General features: G+C 37.3%; 1 protein-coding gene across 1 annotated transcript in view; it reads right to left on the bottom strand.

Annotated features, from left to right (window-relative positions):
• EFCAB11 (EF-hand calcium binding domain 11) overlaps positions 1-17,913 on the bottom strand; it is a 159,508-nt gene that overhangs the window by 125,180 nt on the left and 16,415 nt on the right. Inside the window, exons 3-4 of the mRNA XM_043988372.1 lie at positions 9,195-9,240; positions 2,497-2,598 (exon numbers count right to left, since the gene is read on the bottom strand). Of these exons, the coding sequence (XP_043844307.1) occupies positions 2,497-2,598; positions 9,195-9,240 (148 nt within the window). The remainder of the gene's footprint in view (positions 1-2,496; positions 2,599-9,194; positions 9,241-17,913) is intronic.

Raw genomic sequence — 17,913 nt, 5'->3', positions numbered from 1 at the left:
GTGACTTGCCTAGGGTCACACAGCTAGTAAGTGTCAAGTATTTGAGGCCACATTTGAACTCAGGTCCTCCTGACTCCAGGGCCAGTGCTCTATCCACTGTGCCACCTAGCTGCCCCATAAACTGAATTCTAAAAGATACCTGTAAAGCCCACAGAGACAAGGAGATGGTTGGACTATTTGGGAACCCAAAGTCACTGCTATACTAAAACATTAGGCAGCCAGGTGGCACACTGAATTGGAACTGTGTGACTGGGCAAGTCACTTAATCTCTGTGTACCTCAGTATCCTCCACTGTGAAATGATGATAAAGAGTATCTACCTCATAGGTTGTTGTGAGGATTAAATGAGAGAATATTTATAAAGCACTTACCAGAGTGTCTGATACATAATAAGTACTTAAAAATGCCTGTTCTCTTCTTTTCCCTTCACCCAATAGGGTATATCAGGGTAGGACTTTAGAGGAATTATGGCCATGACCTCCTCGAAAATGTGAATTTTTGCAATTGTAAAATAGAGGAAGGAAAGAAACAAGCACTTTTAAAGCACCTACTGCATGCCAAGCACTGTGCTAAGCACCTTTACAAATATTATCTCATTTGATCTTCAAAATAACTCTGGGAGACAGGTGCTATCCTTATTTCCATTTTAAAGTTAAGGAAACTGAGGAAAGCAGAGGTTACACAACTTTACCAGAGTAACACTTCTAGCAAGTTCCTGAGGCTGGACTTGAACTCAGGTCCAAGTGTTTGTGTCTGCTCATCACTTAGCTGCTTCTAGGCAACTCCAAAAAAGAGTTTGGAGATGGGCTGAAATTCTTACATATCAAGTGGCTAGTAAGTTCTAGGATTTTCAAGTTTTAATATCAAAGTCTAGAACTGTGATTAAATTAAAAACTGCTTTTAGGATGTGAAGTTTTTAGTACATTTTAAGTTTTCTGTATTTTTTTAATCCTCCTAAGCCAGGATAAAAACTTTCAGGTTTGTTCTTTAGGTTTTATTCAGGCTAGCCAGGCCTCTTGGCTTGCTCAGAGGTTAAAAATATTGCACCAGTCAAGCCATTTAGCCTTGGAATTGACAGAATGTGGACCTACACTAAGTCCATAAGTGGCAGCAGGCCCTAAAGAACAACAGCCTCTGAATTAAAGCTGTCAAGGAACAGATGACGGTAAGGCTCAGTGGAAGTATGTGAGCCACAGGGCCTTACGCGCAATCATTCTGCAAGGTTGTAGGGGAGTCACTAAGAAGGACTGATGACAAATCAGAAGAATATCAATCAGAAAGAAAGAAACATGACTGAGCAAAACAGAAGTGAGCAATGATAACAGGACCCAACTGTGGAATCATAAAGAGAAATGGCGTACACTGGGAAAAGAATTAGGTTCTGAACTAAGAATCAGGCTTCCCCAGTTCTAGTATTACCCCTAGCTAATGCTAGTTGTGTGATGTTGGGTTAAGGCCATCGGATCTGTTTCCTTATTCAAAAAATGAGAGATAGATTAGATTGCCAAGGTCCTTTCAGCAATGAAATTCTATAATTTAATGAGTCTTTCAGAGAACAACATTCTAAAACAGAATTAGTTCTAGGTAAGTGATGGAATTCAGAAACATACAATGAATATGGCATTCAATTTCTACTAGTTATAAGCCACCAACATGGTTTGTACTTGAAAAATGTTTTAAATCTATTTTCTTTTGCTACTTAGCAATAAAATAAAGATATGCCATTGAAATCCTTTTATGAGTAAAAACAAACAGACCATAGTGGGAACCAAGGTATTAACCTTGACTTAGTGCCATTGAAGACCCCTGTCCTTGGTTTGTGGGGTCCCTACGATGACTCAAAGGAGTCCAAATGATCCTACTTTGGCTGTTCCTGATAGGCACAGTACTCTCAGGAACCTCTACCATTTCTGAGAACCTAGCAATATCTGGACTTGGAGAAGAGGGTAAGGATTGAAGCCGGATATTCTTACTTATTTTTCAAATGAGAGTCCCAAGCCAACTCTTAAAATGATCTCATGGCCATCCTTTCCCTTCTCTACCCCAACCTAAATTATAATTCAGGTCAAGCTTTATTTTCCTTTAATATACTCTTACTTATAATTCCGTGTATGATAAATGTCAAGCACTTAAGAGAGAGTGGTCTTAAAAGTCACATATTAGAGATAATTATAAATGGACAAGAAGAAAAATCCTAGAAGCAGTATTTAAAGCAACCATTCCAGAATAGAAATATTCTACACAAGTATATTTCATCAAGTAAATAATGAAATTAAAAATATACATGTTTTTAACCAGGATGATTTTAAAACACTCACATTGGGGGAAGCTAGGTGGCACAGTGGATAAAGCACCTGCTCTGGAGGAACCGAGTTCAAATCCAGCCTCAGACATTTGACACTTACTGGCTATGTGACCCTGGGTAAGTCACTTAACCCCCATTGCCCTGCAAACAAAACAAAAACAAAAAAACACCCCCAAAACCCAAAACACTTACATTGTCTGTCAAAAGCTGTGAAGATCTGTCTTATTTCATTCTGATGGAGTTGGGCTGACTTCTTTCTCTGCATGAGTTTTATAAACTCTTCAAGACATATACCTAGAAATCAAAAGAAAGATGGTTTCTCTCTTTTAGAAAAGTAGGTATAATAGCTAACATTTATATAGTGCTTACTATATATGTGCAGGTATTTTATAAATATTATCTCATTTGATCCTCACAACAATCCTGGGAGGTATATGCTATTATTATCCCCATTTTATAGATGAGGAAATTAAGGCAAAGAGGTTGAGTGACTTGCCCTGGGTCACACAGCTAGGAAGTATCTGAGGTCACATTTGAATTCAAGGCTTTCTGACTCCAAGCCCAGCTCTCTATCCACTGTACCTTATAAGTGCCCCTATATTTAAGTGAAGAGATTTTCAGAGTACCGAGTTAACTAATTTTGACTTAATTTTGGTTAAAAAGGATATTATTCTCAAAGACTTATAAAGCTGAAGATTATGCTAAATATTATACCTAACATCAGACATGAATAATAGAAAAATTCCCCCTGCCATTGGTGTGTACTTCTTTCACAGAATTGGGAAGTAAACTGATCCTTCCTCCAAAAGAGTTGTGTGTGTGTGTGTGTGATTCACTATTGAATTCAATAAACAGGCACAGATACCACTTATGAAATAAGGTCTTAACTTTTCTTACTTTGCTTTCTTGTATTCCTTTTTTTAAGTAATAAACATTTTTATTTATAGTTTTGGGTTCCAATTTTTATCCCTCTTTCCCTCCCTCCCCTTCCCCCTCTCTGAGGTGGTAAGCATTGAGATATAGGTTATACATGTATAATTACATAAAACATTACCATGTTAATAATTTTGTATAAGAAAACTTGAATAAAAGAAAAAATGAAATAAAGTGAAAAATAACATGTTTCAGTCTGTGTTCAATCAGTATCAGTTCTTTCTTTGGAGGCGGATAGTATATTTCATCAATAGTTCTTTGGGATTGTTTTGGATCATTGTACTTTTGAGAATAGTTAGGTCTTTCACAGTTCTTCATCAAACAATATTGCTGTCTCTGTGCACAATGGTCTTGCGGTTCTGCTCACTTCACTATACATCAGTTCATACAAGTCTTTCCTAGCCTTTCTGAAATCATCCTGCTTGTCATTTCTTATAGCACAATAATATTCCATCACCATCATATACCACAGCTTGTTTAGCCATTCCCCAATTGATAGGTATTCCTTTCTTTATCTAATTTTTTTTTCCTTCTTGGATATCATTACGATATTTTTTCTGTACCTGGAGATCAGGTCAAATAACTAATTTCTCAAAAGTCAATATCAATTGCACACCACAAATATAGGTGGAGAGAATACTATATAAACACTAGAACTGGCACCATCCCCAGGACTGAATAAACCCCATGATATATTCAGTCACCATAGGCCTGGATTCCTGTGACTGTCACAATAAATTACCAAGTTGGATACTATAAGGTAGAATACTATACTTACAGTGACTACTAAAATAAACTCTAATGATATTTGTAGTGGTTTTTAATGGCAATGGTGGGATTTTTTTTCTTTTTATTTTTGTGGGGCAATGAGGGTTAAGTGACTTGCCCAGGGTCACACAGCTAGTAAGTGTCAAGTGTCTGAGGGCAGATTTGAACTCAGGTCCTTCTGAATCCAGGGCCAGTGCTTTATCCACTGCACCATCTAGCTGTCCCCTATATTGCTTCTTTATGAATATTTTTTTTTCTGAATGTTCAGTAACAAGTTGAGTTTAAGATGTTTACAGGACATATAGTTCAAGATATCTAAGAGACAGTTGGAGAAATGAGATTGGAGATCAGCAGATTAGGGCTAGATAAGTAGATCTGAGAATTATTAACACAGAGATAATAATTAAAGCCATGGAAACTGATGAGATCACCAAGTGATATAGAGGGAAAAGAAAAGAGGATCCAGGACAGAACCCTTAGAGACCCCCACGGTTAGGTGATGTGACATGGATAAAGATGCATCGAAGGAGAATGAGAAGGACCAATTAGACAGGTAGGAGAACCAGGAGAAAGTGGTGTCATGAAAACCTAGCAAGAAGAGAGTATCAAGGAGAAGAAGTTGATATTTCTAAATAGTCCATTCACTGAACTAGACGGCATTATTTTTAGCTTTAAGCAAAAACATCATGGACACATTCGTTTTCCTTTTTAAAAACCTCTAAACAAATGCCAGGGGAAAAGGTCACATTTTATGTAAGTAGTTAGTACAATAAAATGACATTTTAGATAGTTTGACTGTTCAAGATACCTGATATATAAGTAAAAGCCAGAGGTAATTTATTAGGAAAGGGAATTGGATACAAAGTGTATTTCCTTAACGAATCATTTTAACTAGTTTGCTGAGAGGAAAGAGAGAGGCACCATGGGAGAATGATTTAGAAGGGGATTGTTATCCAGAGGCAAGCCCAGAAGCCTTCTGTCTCAGAGCCCAAGACGAAGATATGGTTAATGCCCTTCCTGGGTCTCAAATTCCCCACATGGGCCCTTTGCTTTCACCTGAGTATCTATGTGGGGGAAGGGGTATCAACTACTTAGCCCTCTTCATAGTTATTCCTTCAACCAGTAAAGATTATAATTCTTCAACACCTTAGTAGACAGTGGCTAAAAAATATTCATAATCTGGTGGCCAATCTATCTGGTAATGAGTCTCTCAGCTGTCTAGTCAATTAGCATTTATTAAGCATCTAAGAAGTGTCAGGCACTGTGCTAAGGCAGGGGATATAAAGAAAGGCAAAAACCAATCTCTGCTCTTAAGGAGTTCACAATCTAAGTGGGGAAGGCAACATGCAAACAACTATGTATATACACTGTAGGAGACAAGATCTGGGAAATGCTGCCATTTTGGTGGGGCCTGTCACAACTTTTCCTACAGAGATATAACCTTTGACAGCCTAAGGACACTTCTATGCTTTTGCTTTTGTTCTTTATCTCTTTATGATCTGGTGAGGTTTTAGGAGTAGGTTTTCCATGATGATAATACTTCAAATAACCGTGGTTTCATTAGTAGGCACACTTCTACTGATGCAGATCACAATTCTTGTAGGACTTTGGAGAGGGGCTTGAAAAATTTCCCTGGTTGAAAACAAAAATCACTCCTCTTTGGCCTAGTGATGAGCCCCTTTACACTTAGATAGGCGGTACTAAGATGATGGGTATATAATCTAGCACAGTCCCATGAACAGGAGGCAAAGGATCAGGAGGGTTTTACATAATGAATGGGACCCAAAATATTTAAGGAAATATCATGGGCCTTTTTTAAGCACATAAGATTCAGATGCTTATAACCTTAGAAAGCATAGAACTGTTTGCTTGGTGAAATGGATAAAAGAGAAATATTGTGAATTTCACTACAATGGGTCACCATATTCTTTCAATTTCCTTTCAGTTTACCTTGATTTTTGTCCCAAACAAGTATTGTAGTAATAGAACATCCTTATATAACTTTCAGGGCAGTTAGGTGGATAGAGTGCCGGGCTCAAAGTCAGAAAAACTCATCTTCATGAGTTCATATGTGGCCTCAGACACTTACTGGATGTGTAACCCTGTGGAAGTCATTTAACCTTGTTGGCCTTAGTTTCCTCTTCTATAAAACAAGGTGGAGAAGGAAATGGCAAACCACTCCAGTATCTTTGACAAGAAAAGCCCAAATGGGATCACAAAGAGTCAGACATGACTGAAACAACTGAACCTTAACATAGAACTTTCAAGGATGACATCATTCAATCCACCTTCCTGATGCCAAAGTCATTTTCTTTAATGACAGATCTAACTATTATATTCCCCCTCCTCCTGTGGTTGCTTACTGCCTGTCTTGGATAAAATATTCTTCTTTTTGGCTTGTAAACCCTTCCCAATCTGTTATCAACCTACCATTCCAGTCTCAATTGCGCATTACCCCCATTCCTATACTATCACCTAGGCAAAATAGCTTCTATCTTCTATGTTCAAGCCTTTTTACACTGGCCAGCTATGATGCATGGAGTGCTCTCCTTCTCACCTTTTCCTCACAGAATTCCTTATTTCCTTCAAAACAGCTCAAGTACTTTCTTGATTCCCCAACTGCATACTAGCTCTACAAACTACTTTGTACTTACTTTATTTGAATAAATATATATACAAATATAAATATTTCTTTACACATACATAAACAAAAAATACATTTATTTAAACTGCAAGCATGGGTCCAAATAGAATGGCAATATAGTTTTATCATTAGTTATGCTAATTTAGCAATTCCTCTCATACAGCTCTTAGAATTACATATGTAGATTCTGTGCTAATCTAAAATAGGTTTATGTCAGTTTGAAAAGTAAAACTAAGATTATTTTTATTGGTAATAATGATGAGAAAGCATGGGGGAAAATTCAACGTACAGATAAAGACAGAAAGAAAATGATACCAACCACGGCCACTTTCTTTTATAGTAATGTATATATGTAAAAAGGGAATTCTTTGTAGGCTAAATGTTTCCATTTGTCTTTGTACAAAATAGGAAGCTAAAAGAGAAGAATAAATTTGATGTAAGAAATCAATTCTTACTAATGAAAAATGGAAATGAAGAATAAGCCAGAACTGGGGATTAATGATCTAAGAGAAGAAATTTTAAGTCAGAAAACTAATTTTTACTATTATTTAAACTATTACCAAATTCATCAAAACCACTCAAGATAAAAAGCTTCTCACTACCTAAAAGATAAAATCACAGATCCTTAGCCTCACACTTAAGGTCTTCAAAACTTATTCCCAAACTACCTTACCAACCTCATCTTTCATTCACCTCTCATTTAAACAGTTCATCTAGAACATATCTTGCTTATTTTTGCCTTTGTACCCCAGTTAATTTTAGGGACACCCCTCATTCTTCCTGTTTAAATGTTAACCCTCCATCCTTTGGGGGCTAGTTAAAGTGCCATCTCCTTGATGAAGGCTTCCCAAACATGTCTAGCTTAAGTTTCCTGAATTTATTGTCTTCATAATTTACTTAATTAATTATACTTGTATTTTTTTATATTTGTGCCATCTTGTCTCTGAAGGTGGAGACTGTCTTGTGCTTTTTTGTAGATCACAGTGTCATACATATAGAAAGTCCTCAATAAGTGTTTGTTAACTGAATGAATTTGTTGTAGATGAAATGAAATGATATGTAAATACAAATTCAAACAAGAAAAACTTAGCTGGATATGGTAATGAATAATTATCATGAATAATGAGGAGCCTGAAAGGCATAAATGGTGTCTTATTTTTATTGTTTTAACCCAATTCAATTCAATTCAACCAATATTAATTAAAGGACCTATTAAGTACAAGCCACTATATTAAGGACTGGGGATAGGACGACTAAAACGGAAGAGTTCCCTCTCTCAAGAAACTTACATTCTTGGGGAATAAAACATGTATACAAATAAGTAGATACTAAGTAATAGTTTCTTTTTTGTTTTTTGTTTTGTTTTGTTTTTAGTGAGGCAATTGGGGTTAAGTGACTTGCCCAGGGTCACACAGCTATTTTTGTTTGTTTGTTTTTTTAATCATAAAAGTATTTTATTATTTTCCAGTTACATGTAATGATAGTTTTCAATATTTGTTTTCATAAGATTTTTAGTTCCAAATTGTTCTCCTTCCTCCCCTTCCCCCTCAAGAAAGAAAGCAATCTGATATAGGCTATATATGTACAATCACATCAAACATATTTTTGCATTAATCATGTTATGAAAGAAGAATCAGAACAAAAGGGAAAAATCTGAAAAAACAAAAAACAAAAACAAAAGTAGAAACAGTATGGTTCAATCTGCATTCAGGAACCACAGTTCTTTTTTCTGGATGTGAAGAACATTTTCCATCATAAGTTCTTTGGAATTGTCTTGAATTATTTCACTGATGAGAAGAGCTAAGTCTATCACAGTTGATCATCACACAATTTTGCTGTTACTATGTACAATGTTCTGGTTCTGCTCACTGCACTCAGCATCAGTCCACTTAAGTCTTTCCAGGTTTTTCTGAAATTTGCCTGCTCATCATTTCATACAGCACAATAGTATTCCATTACATTCATATACCACAACTTGTTCAGCCATTCCCCAACTGATGGGCATTCCCTTGATTTCCAATTCTTTGCCACAACAAAGAGAGCTGCTATAATATTTTTGTACATGTGGGTGCTTTTCCCTTTTTTATGATCTCTTTGGGATACAGACCTAGTAGTTGTAATAGTTTCTTTATGTCCATTTTTAAGCATCTATTCTCAGTTCTCTTCTACCAATGAGCTTAAAGTATTGATATGTATTGTCTATCTCCTTTTCTGTAGAGGGATGCTAAATTATCATTTAAAGGAAAAATACTCTATTTACCACAAATGTTTCTAAAGCTCAGCGACACTACTTTTATTAAAGAGTGATACAAATCTATATACGATTGCTCACTGCCTCAAAGAGGCGGGAGGGTATAAAAATTGGAACCCCAAACTATAAATAAAAATGTATATATTTTTTTTAAAAGTGATACAACCTGGCTTTTAAAAGCCCGCATAATTTGAAAACAAAGCAGAAAAAAAATACTGTCTCCACATCTGTTCTTATGTTATCTTTATGGATACATGAATATAAAAAATAAAAATGAAAAAAAAATTATATTACCTGAAGCATTTGGATCTATTGATGTCATAACAGAATCTGCTTCTATCTGGAACAGAGAAAAAAATGTAAGGTTAGTAATCTTATCAGTTCTTTTAGAGGTTAAGGTTAATGATTGATTGTTGGAAAAATATGAATTTAATGAGAAACCAATATTGCATACTTAGTAGATTATACAATAACTCTGATGGAGTCCTTATATATTTACTATCAAAATCCATAAATAGGCATTCAGATTTTCTTCAGAATTGGTGTGGGGGGGCAGCTAGGTAGCACAATGGTTAAAGCACCAGCCCTGGATTTAGGAGGACCTGAGTTCAAATCTGCCTTCAGACACTTGACACTTACTAGATGTGTGACCCTGGGCAAGTCACATAACCCCAATTGCCTCACCAAATAATAATAATAATCGGTGTAGGAAGGGTATTGGGGATCATTTAGACCAGGCTTGGAAAGAAGTGACTTGTCCAAGGTCACAAAGGACATTTGTAGCAGAGCCAGCACTGAAAAAAAGGTTTGCTGATGCTCCAGGGTTTCCCAGCTGCTGTAGCCAAAAGGTTACAAGGAATTGTTGTTTGTCCTTCATTTCAAAGAGGATCAATGACATCACAAAGTAGTCTTGATTCATGCATAACTTGGGTTTATGAGGAATAATTAGTAAGTAACTGTGTTAAGCTACTAAAATATTCCAAAAACAGTCGTGTTAATGAAAAAACGTATGGATTGGAAAGAAAGAGTAGTGTTGGGATGGGAAAAGGAGGGAGTATTTTAGTACAACAGAAAACTCTGAAAGAGTATGTCTTGGGAAGTAAGGTGTAAGAAGACTGCAAAGGTAGGAGGGAGCTAGGTTGTTAAGTCTCATCATTTCTACCTTCCTATCACATTCTGTATATGTCCCCTTCTTTCCTCTCACACAACCCTGACCCTGGTTTAGGTCCTCATTACCTTGTCTAGAGTATTGCAAATAGCCTTCTGATGGAAAGGACACTGCATTTGGAGTAAGAACTGTATTAAAATCCCAACATCGCCACTTAACACCTTTGTGACCTTGGGCAGGGCTCTCAGCCTCAGTTTCTATATATGTAAAAAAGTGACTCATAAAGTCCTTTCCAGGTTTGAATCTAAGATCTTATGAGTGCATAAAATGTGTATGTTTTGTATTCCTGTCTTCAAGTTTCAGCTACAATTTCCTTATCTCTAATGCTTTCCTGATTTTCCTTAATGTTAGGACTTTCCCTCTGAGAGATCTCTGGTTTATCCTTTTTATATCTATCTTGTCGCACATATCCCACACATATCTGCCTATCTATTTATCTATCTAGACATATATGGGATACACCCCCCCCTCTCTCCATATATATATATCTTTGAATACAACTTCCTCACTAGATTATGAGCTCCTTGAGGGCAGCCATTGCTTTAGCTTTTTTTGTATCCCCAGTACTTAACACAGTGCCTGGGTGCAGCAAGTGATTCTGTTGACTCGTTATAGGCAAATAAATGCTTCCTACTCTCAAATTGGGGACTGGTAAGATTTCTATGAGAAAACGTTAAGGGGACTGAGGTACACCTCTCCCCTTTCCAGATTATTAAGCAGAATAAATTGTTTTTTAATTTTAAAAAGGAGAGAAAAAAGTTTTAATGTGAAAACAAAAAGAGGGGAAAGATCTGAAGAGTCGGAGGGGAATCCTGCTCTGTGTCGGGGGAAGAGGAACAGGACCCTGAACATTTGAAGCTTAGATGTACATATAAAGCTTCTAGTCAGGATGATGAGCTGTATGCTCTGAAAAGAAAGCAGCTGCATGTTGTCAAAGGAATTATGTTGTAGATCTACAGGTGCTGTGAGGTGAGAGATAATCTCCAAGGGTCAGGGGAGAAAAGAGAACGACAGTGGGGGTGAGTGACGCCTTGCAGAGGGGCCACTGAGGCAGTGACTTGTCTATCTGATAACAATAATAGAGAGGTCGGCTGTCTTCCCAGGGCACAGAGCCAAACCATGGAAAAGAACCTTCAAGACTATCAGCCCTGATGACCCACATCTGGTGATTCATGGGGTGACAAATGACATTGCTTGAAAGAAGCAGGAATGAACTGCCAAAGATCACAAAGTTTTGTGCCAGAAACTGAATTTCGTTAGTCACACAGGTGGCATTGTCATTACAGCTGGTCCTTGGAAAGCAAAGGATTAAGAAGAGAAAGGCAGATAAATTGATGCATGAGAATGGAATTTCTGAAACATGGCTTAAAAAATAAGAATGACAAGCTTGTGGCCAGTTATACAGTGTACCTAACAAGGGCTGGTAAGAATGTATTTGCCTAGAGCGTAATCTAAGTGTGACCAAAATGGCTTTAAACTTAGAAGGAAGGTGGAGGGAGGGAAAGTGGGGAGGTTACAAAAATGCTTGAGCGCTCCCCAAGTCAGATTCATACTAAAGAGAGATGGTATAGCATAGGAAGGAAAGCAGAAGAGACACCCAACAAAGAAGCCAGAAATAAACTCAGAGTCTGAGGGGGTCTATATGCAAATGCTTACAGCCCGTGGAAGAAGCAAGATTAACTAAAGATACTAATACTAGGATGCAGAGTTATTTGTTGTTCTTACAAAGAAGGAAGAGAGAGGGAGGGAGGGGGAGAGGAGAGGGGAAGTAGACCAGGACTTGGCTGAAATTAAAACACACATGCAAAAACATAATACACACATTAAAAAGTGCAACTACAAACTTGAATGGGGTGAACACATCCATAATAAGAAGGGTGCCAAAATGAATTAGAAAGCAAAACCCAGTAATTTGTTAAGATTCCTAAATAACTATATCAAGAAGTTGGAGGATAAAAATACCAATGAACTAAACATGTGAGCCCACAGACTGGAAAAACAGCTGAACAAATTATGGAGTATTAATGCCATGGAATGTTATTGCAATGTAAGGAAAGATGAATATTAAGAATTCTTTTAAAAATCCAACTTGGTAGGATTTGTATAAACTGCTTTTAAAAAATCTAAGAACAATTTACATGAGGACCACAATAATGAAAAGGAAAACAACATATAGGGACAAATATCAGTATATATTCCCCCCCACATATATATACATACATATATATATATATATATATGTGTGTGTGTGTGTGTGTGTGTGTATATTATACATATATGCGTATATGTATTTATATATGAATTAAGGTTATTCCCAATAGATAAGTGGTCAAAGGATATGGATAGTTTTCAAAAGAATTGTAAACAACTCACAACCAAATGACAGAATGCTCACTAATAACAAAAATCCCTAAGAACAAAAGAAATGCAAATCAAAACAACCCTGAAGTTTCATCTTGAATCCAGCAATCAGCAAAGATGATAAAAACAAGAGTAGTCCAGGTTGGATTGGTTATGAGAAGGTACTTGTGTATTGTTGGTGGAGCTGTGAATCAGTCCATCCATTTTAGAAAGCAATTTGGAATTATGCAAATAAAGTAGCTAAAATTCCCATACTTTTTTTTTTTTGGTGGGGCAATAAGGGTTAAGTGACTTGCCCAGGGTCACACAGCTAGTAAGTGTCAAAGTGGCAAGTGTCTGAGGTTGGATTTGAACTCGGGTCCTCCTGAATCTAGGGCCTGAGCTTTATCCACTGCGCCACCCAGCTGCCCCAATGTCCATAGCTTTTAACCCAGAGGTGCCATTACTAGACTTAGACCGTATAGGGGGGTCATTGATGAGAATAGATACACCCAAATACTTATGACAGCAAAGAATTGAAAACAAAGTAAATGTCCATCAATTGGGGAATGTCTAAATAAATTGTGCTACATGGATTTAATGGAATATTACTGTGTTAAGAAACAACAAACATAATAAATACATAAAAGGCTGGAAACATTAACATAATTTGATGCAGAATGATATAAGCAGAGCCAAGAAAACAATATACACAACTACAAACATTTAAATGAAAAGAATTACTACCATAAAAAAATCAAAAGTGAATATTATAACATTATAAAGATAAGCTTGCCCCTGAAGAAGAAATATGAGGACCCTCCTCCCTCAACTCCTTTGCAGAGGTAGGAGATAACCACAACCATGGCATTTTGTATATATTTTCAGACTTTTTTTTACATCTTAATTGGTTTTGCTAATTTTTTATCTTTTTATTCTTTCTCTTAAAAAACAACATTATTTGTTCTGTGGGACGGCTGGGTCTCTGGGAGGGAGGAGGAGGGTAAGGGGAATTGGGAGACATTGGTGATGTAAAAACCAAAGAATAGCACTATAAAAATTATTTTTAAAAAAACCCCACTTATCAATGCTGTGAGCAATCATGACTTAAGAGGACTGAGGATGAAGCATACCTCTTCCTCTATACAAATGGTAATGGAATGGCATATAGAATGAGTCATAGTTAGACATGGCTAGTATATTTTTGTTTTGCTCAACTATACATATTTCTTACAAAAGTAATAAATATTTAGGGAAAGGGGAGTAATTTTGGAGATGATGGTAGCATAAAAAAAGAGCATCAATAAAACATTTAGAAAAAAAACCTAAAAATTAAACATGCAGCTTAAAAAATCTAGGAAATTTCCAAATAATCTTCAAACACAGAAAAAAAAAATGTCCTAAAAAAAAAAAATTAGGGATGTTAGTGCTCTTTTGAATCACACTGAAGTTTCTTGATGTTGTTTAATGATTTCTGAAGCATCCACATGATGATCTTTTATTACAAAATGTTGATCAACTTTTCTTCATATAATAATATTTCTTTAATGCATTTTGGTTTCTCTGCTGCTGCCTAAATAAAAACCTTCATTTGCATGTCTGCAGGGTTTTTATTTAGGCTTTTTCTTGTATTCCCACTTACTCTTTGGTCCCTCCCCCTCAAGGGTATAGGTGCACAGGTCAGCCAGTCTCAATATTAGGAGATAGATATGTGGGTCAGGGGGGCAGGTCACTTCCCTGGATAACTTGGGGGAGAGGAGGAACCACAGCTAAGTTTCCTTCCATCAGGCCTGATATACTGTTCCCCACTAATCCTCAGCTCTCAATGCTACACATGGCTATCCCTTTCCCACTTCTATATCTTTCTTCCTTTCTTCCTTTCTTTCTTTCTTTCTTTCTTTCTTTCTTTCTTTCTTTCTTTCTTTCTTTCTTTCTTTCTTTCTTTCTTTCTTTCTTTCTTTCTTTCTTTCCTTCTTTCCTTCCTTCCTTCCTTCTCTCTCTCTGGCTCTGTCTCCCTCTCTCCCCTTCTCTTCCTTCCTTCTTTTCCTGTGACTGAGAAGCAATATTGCTGTTTTGTATGGTGTCCGGGTGTGTTCAGGTAAACTCACTGCAGTCCTGGCCCTTTGTCTTGTTTATTTGTTTTTCACTTCTGTTCAACTCTTTGTGACCCCTTTTCTGGTTTTCTTGGCAAGGATATTGGAGTGGTTTGCCATTTCCTTCTCCAGCTCATTATACAGATGTGAAAACTGAGACAAACACAGTTAAGTGACTCACCCAGGGTCACACAGCTAGAAAGTGTGCTAGAGTTGAACCCAAATCTTCCTGATTCCAGGCCCAGCACTCTATCCACCAAGCTACCTTGTTGCCCTAAGAACTAAAGTTTTATATATTCAACTTAAAATATTAAAGTTGCAGAAAGAAAAATTTAGGTTTGATGTCAAGATAACCTTTTTAACAATGAGAGCTGTCCAACAGTGGAATAGACAGTGGCAAGAAATGGAAGGTACCCTTCTCATGAGAAATCTTTGAAGATAAGCTTGAACACTACTCATCCCATACACCGTTTTGGGGATTCCTTTTAGATATGGGCTAGACAAGTTGCTTTCTAATGTCCTTAACAACTCAAATATTTTGGGATCCTGTTCCAGAGTAGATATTTTCTTCAGAAATGTGTTAGAGATGTCAGGGCTGGGAATGGGTCTCTCCCAACTCTAAAAGTCTGTGCTTCTAATTTTCAAGAAGTCATTCATCCTTTACAAAATTGGATTATATAGAATTCATTATTCTTTCAAAATTGTTGTATTTTACCTCTCTCTTGATAGATTCCCCCCCCCCCCCGCGCCATTTCTATATTTTTGAGTTCTAAGCTGGTCATTTTGATGATTTTCTTTAAAAATGCTATTTTGGAAAAACTTTCCCTCTTGTGTCCTAAGTTGTATTTGTTGTTGTTTCTTATTTCAGAACTCTGAATTCTGACCTAATTTTCATCTTGAGGTGGTTTTTAAAAAAAGTTTTACTTTTTTTCACTCTAGAGTTTTAAAAATTTATTTATAATTTTCTTATTTCTAGAAAATTGGAAGGAGGATTTGTTTGGCTTTTTTATTGGTGTTTTTGGGTTTCTTTCCTTTAAAATACAACATTTATTCATTGTATTTAGGAATTTTCTGGACTGGTTGCTCCATTTTCCTTCTTGTTTGTTTGTGGGTTGGGTTTTGTTTTGTTTTGTTTTTGGTGAGGCAATAGGGGTTAAGTGACTTGCCCAGGGTCACACAGCTAGTAAGTTGTCACATGTCTGAGGCTGGATTTGAACTCGGGTCCTCCTGACTCCAGGGTCCGTGCTCTATCCACTGTGCCACCTAGCTGCCCCTTCCCTTTTCCTTCTTTATGAGTGCTTTAAAATCTACTATGGCTATCCCTTCTGTGGGGGTCAGGGGCATTGTGCCCTGTAAATTAGAAAATCTGTGTGAAATTTTTTGGCCCTCTCTTTGTACCAGAGAAGTCTGAATTATTATGGTATTAAAAGATAAAATATGTTGATATTAAACAATACCATATGTTATGGACCTAGTGTACCTCAGAAGTTTTCTGGGGGAAATCAAGGAACCTTCTCCTAGAGAAGCTAAACCAAAGGACAGACACACCTAAAGAGATAGGCCCACTGGGTGTGGCTGCTGCCTTTGTGATGGAGATGGCTGCAGAGATTGGAGCTGCCTCTCCTAGAATTTCTCCCAACCATCACCAGTGGGGGACAGTCCTCCCCCAATAAGGGAACTTTCCACAGACAGATGGTCACCTCATGGGACCACCATTGGCCCTCTATGAAAGTATCTGCCTGTCTTCTGCTGGAGGAGAAAGGTATCTCAGAGTGCCACGCCTCTGTGCCATGCCTTCTTCCCATGTGAAGTCCAAGGATTTCTCTCTTGGTTTCCTTTCGCTAGTGCCTAAATAAACTATTATTTTATTCTAATTGGATTTGGGTGCAAGAGGTTGTAATTCTTTAAAGAGGAATTCTTAAAAATTCCTACCCCAAGCCCTCACAAATTTTCCCCACAACACTATACATATATTTTATGCAATTCTGAGCTTCTAAACTTGTTCTGTGTTGTCTGCTGGCCTTTGTATGTCATACGTGGCTTTGGCAAAACTCCCCAAAATTTGTCTCCCATTTAATTTATCATGCTGACCTGTAATATATTGAAATTGCGATGGGGAAAGTAGAAATGTGGAAGGGAAAACTATAGTTGGGCTACAACAGGCTCTCTTTCTTATACTTTTTCTCCTATTCCTGTTACTTTAAAACTCAGGCTCATTGTTTGAACCCTCATGCTCCCACAGTCAGTCCATTTTTCCCCTGCACAGACTCTGAAGCCTGGGTGGTAGGGTGTCTCAACCACCTTAAATTGGGGAATACTGATCCTTGCTTAAATTTCACAGGGAGAGGACTGATTATAGTAAGGTTGTTTTTTGTTTGTTGTTGTTTTTTAAATGAAGTTCCTACCCTGCCAGTTAGCTCTGAAGTTAAGAGATTCTTGGGGGACAAGGTCCTCCATTCATGTTTTTCCCCTTTGTTCATGTGCCCAGACAGGGAAAAAGCTACTACAGCTAAAGTTTAAAACCCAAACCCATGAAGTTGATTGTCCTGGTTGTGCCCAGGGTGCTAGCTAGGGCACTGGGGCATGGAAGATTCAGGCACTTGGCCCTCCATTGCTACTTCAGAAGGCCTTAATTGTATGGAGATCTTTCCATTTTTTTCCTTCTCCTTCTAGCTTCAGTTTAGTACATTTCTAAAAAAAAAAAAGAATGTGAGAGTACATTTCTCTTCATTTTGAAAATTTTGAGATGGGGGCTGCCAATTGCATGACTCCTTCACTGTTTGATTTGGGGCAAAGGTAGGGCACCAATGGGGAGAGTAGAGAATAACTGAAGAAACAACTCCCTCCCCCCCCCCCCGCCTCCCCCCGGGGCAATGAGGGTTAAGTGATTTGAGCAGGGTCACACAGTTGGTGTCAAGTGTTGGAGTCAGAGTATGAACTCAGGTCCTCCTGAATCCAGAGCCAGTGCTTTATCCACTGCACCACCTAGCTGCCCCAGAAACAATATTTTTAGGTACAACCTAAAGGACCACATTTATGATCTTAAGATTTAAAGTTTGAAAGGGATTGTAGACATATAACCCCCTCATTTTACAGGTGAGAAAATTTCAGTGTGGAGGATAAAATAACTTGTCTAGAGTTCCACAGCTAATAACAGAGCTGAAATCTGAACCCAAATTCCAATTCTAAAGCCAGACTTCCTTTCACTATACCATTTCTTGGGTTACTTATTCTTTATTATTCACAACTAATTTATACCAGATAATTCAACAGTTAATGAAAGAGCCGTAGATAACATTTAGTTTGGCATTACTTTAAGAGAAGAGTCCCGTTTAAAGAAAACTTTTAATATGTTCTCCAGAATGTTTATTTTTAAGTTATTTGAACCCTGATAACACTTGAAACTTCCTCC

This window comes from Dromiciops gliroides, chromosome 2, assembly GCF_019393635.1.
Source record: "Dromiciops gliroides isolate mDroGli1 chromosome 2, mDroGli1.pri, whole genome shotgun sequence".
NCBI classification, from domain to species: domain Eukaryota; kingdom Metazoa; phylum Chordata; class Mammalia; order Microbiotheria; family Microbiotheriidae; genus Dromiciops; species Dromiciops gliroides.
The sequence above is the reverse complement of the archived record's forward strand: the minus strand, read 5'-3'. Positions and strand labels throughout refer to the sequence as shown.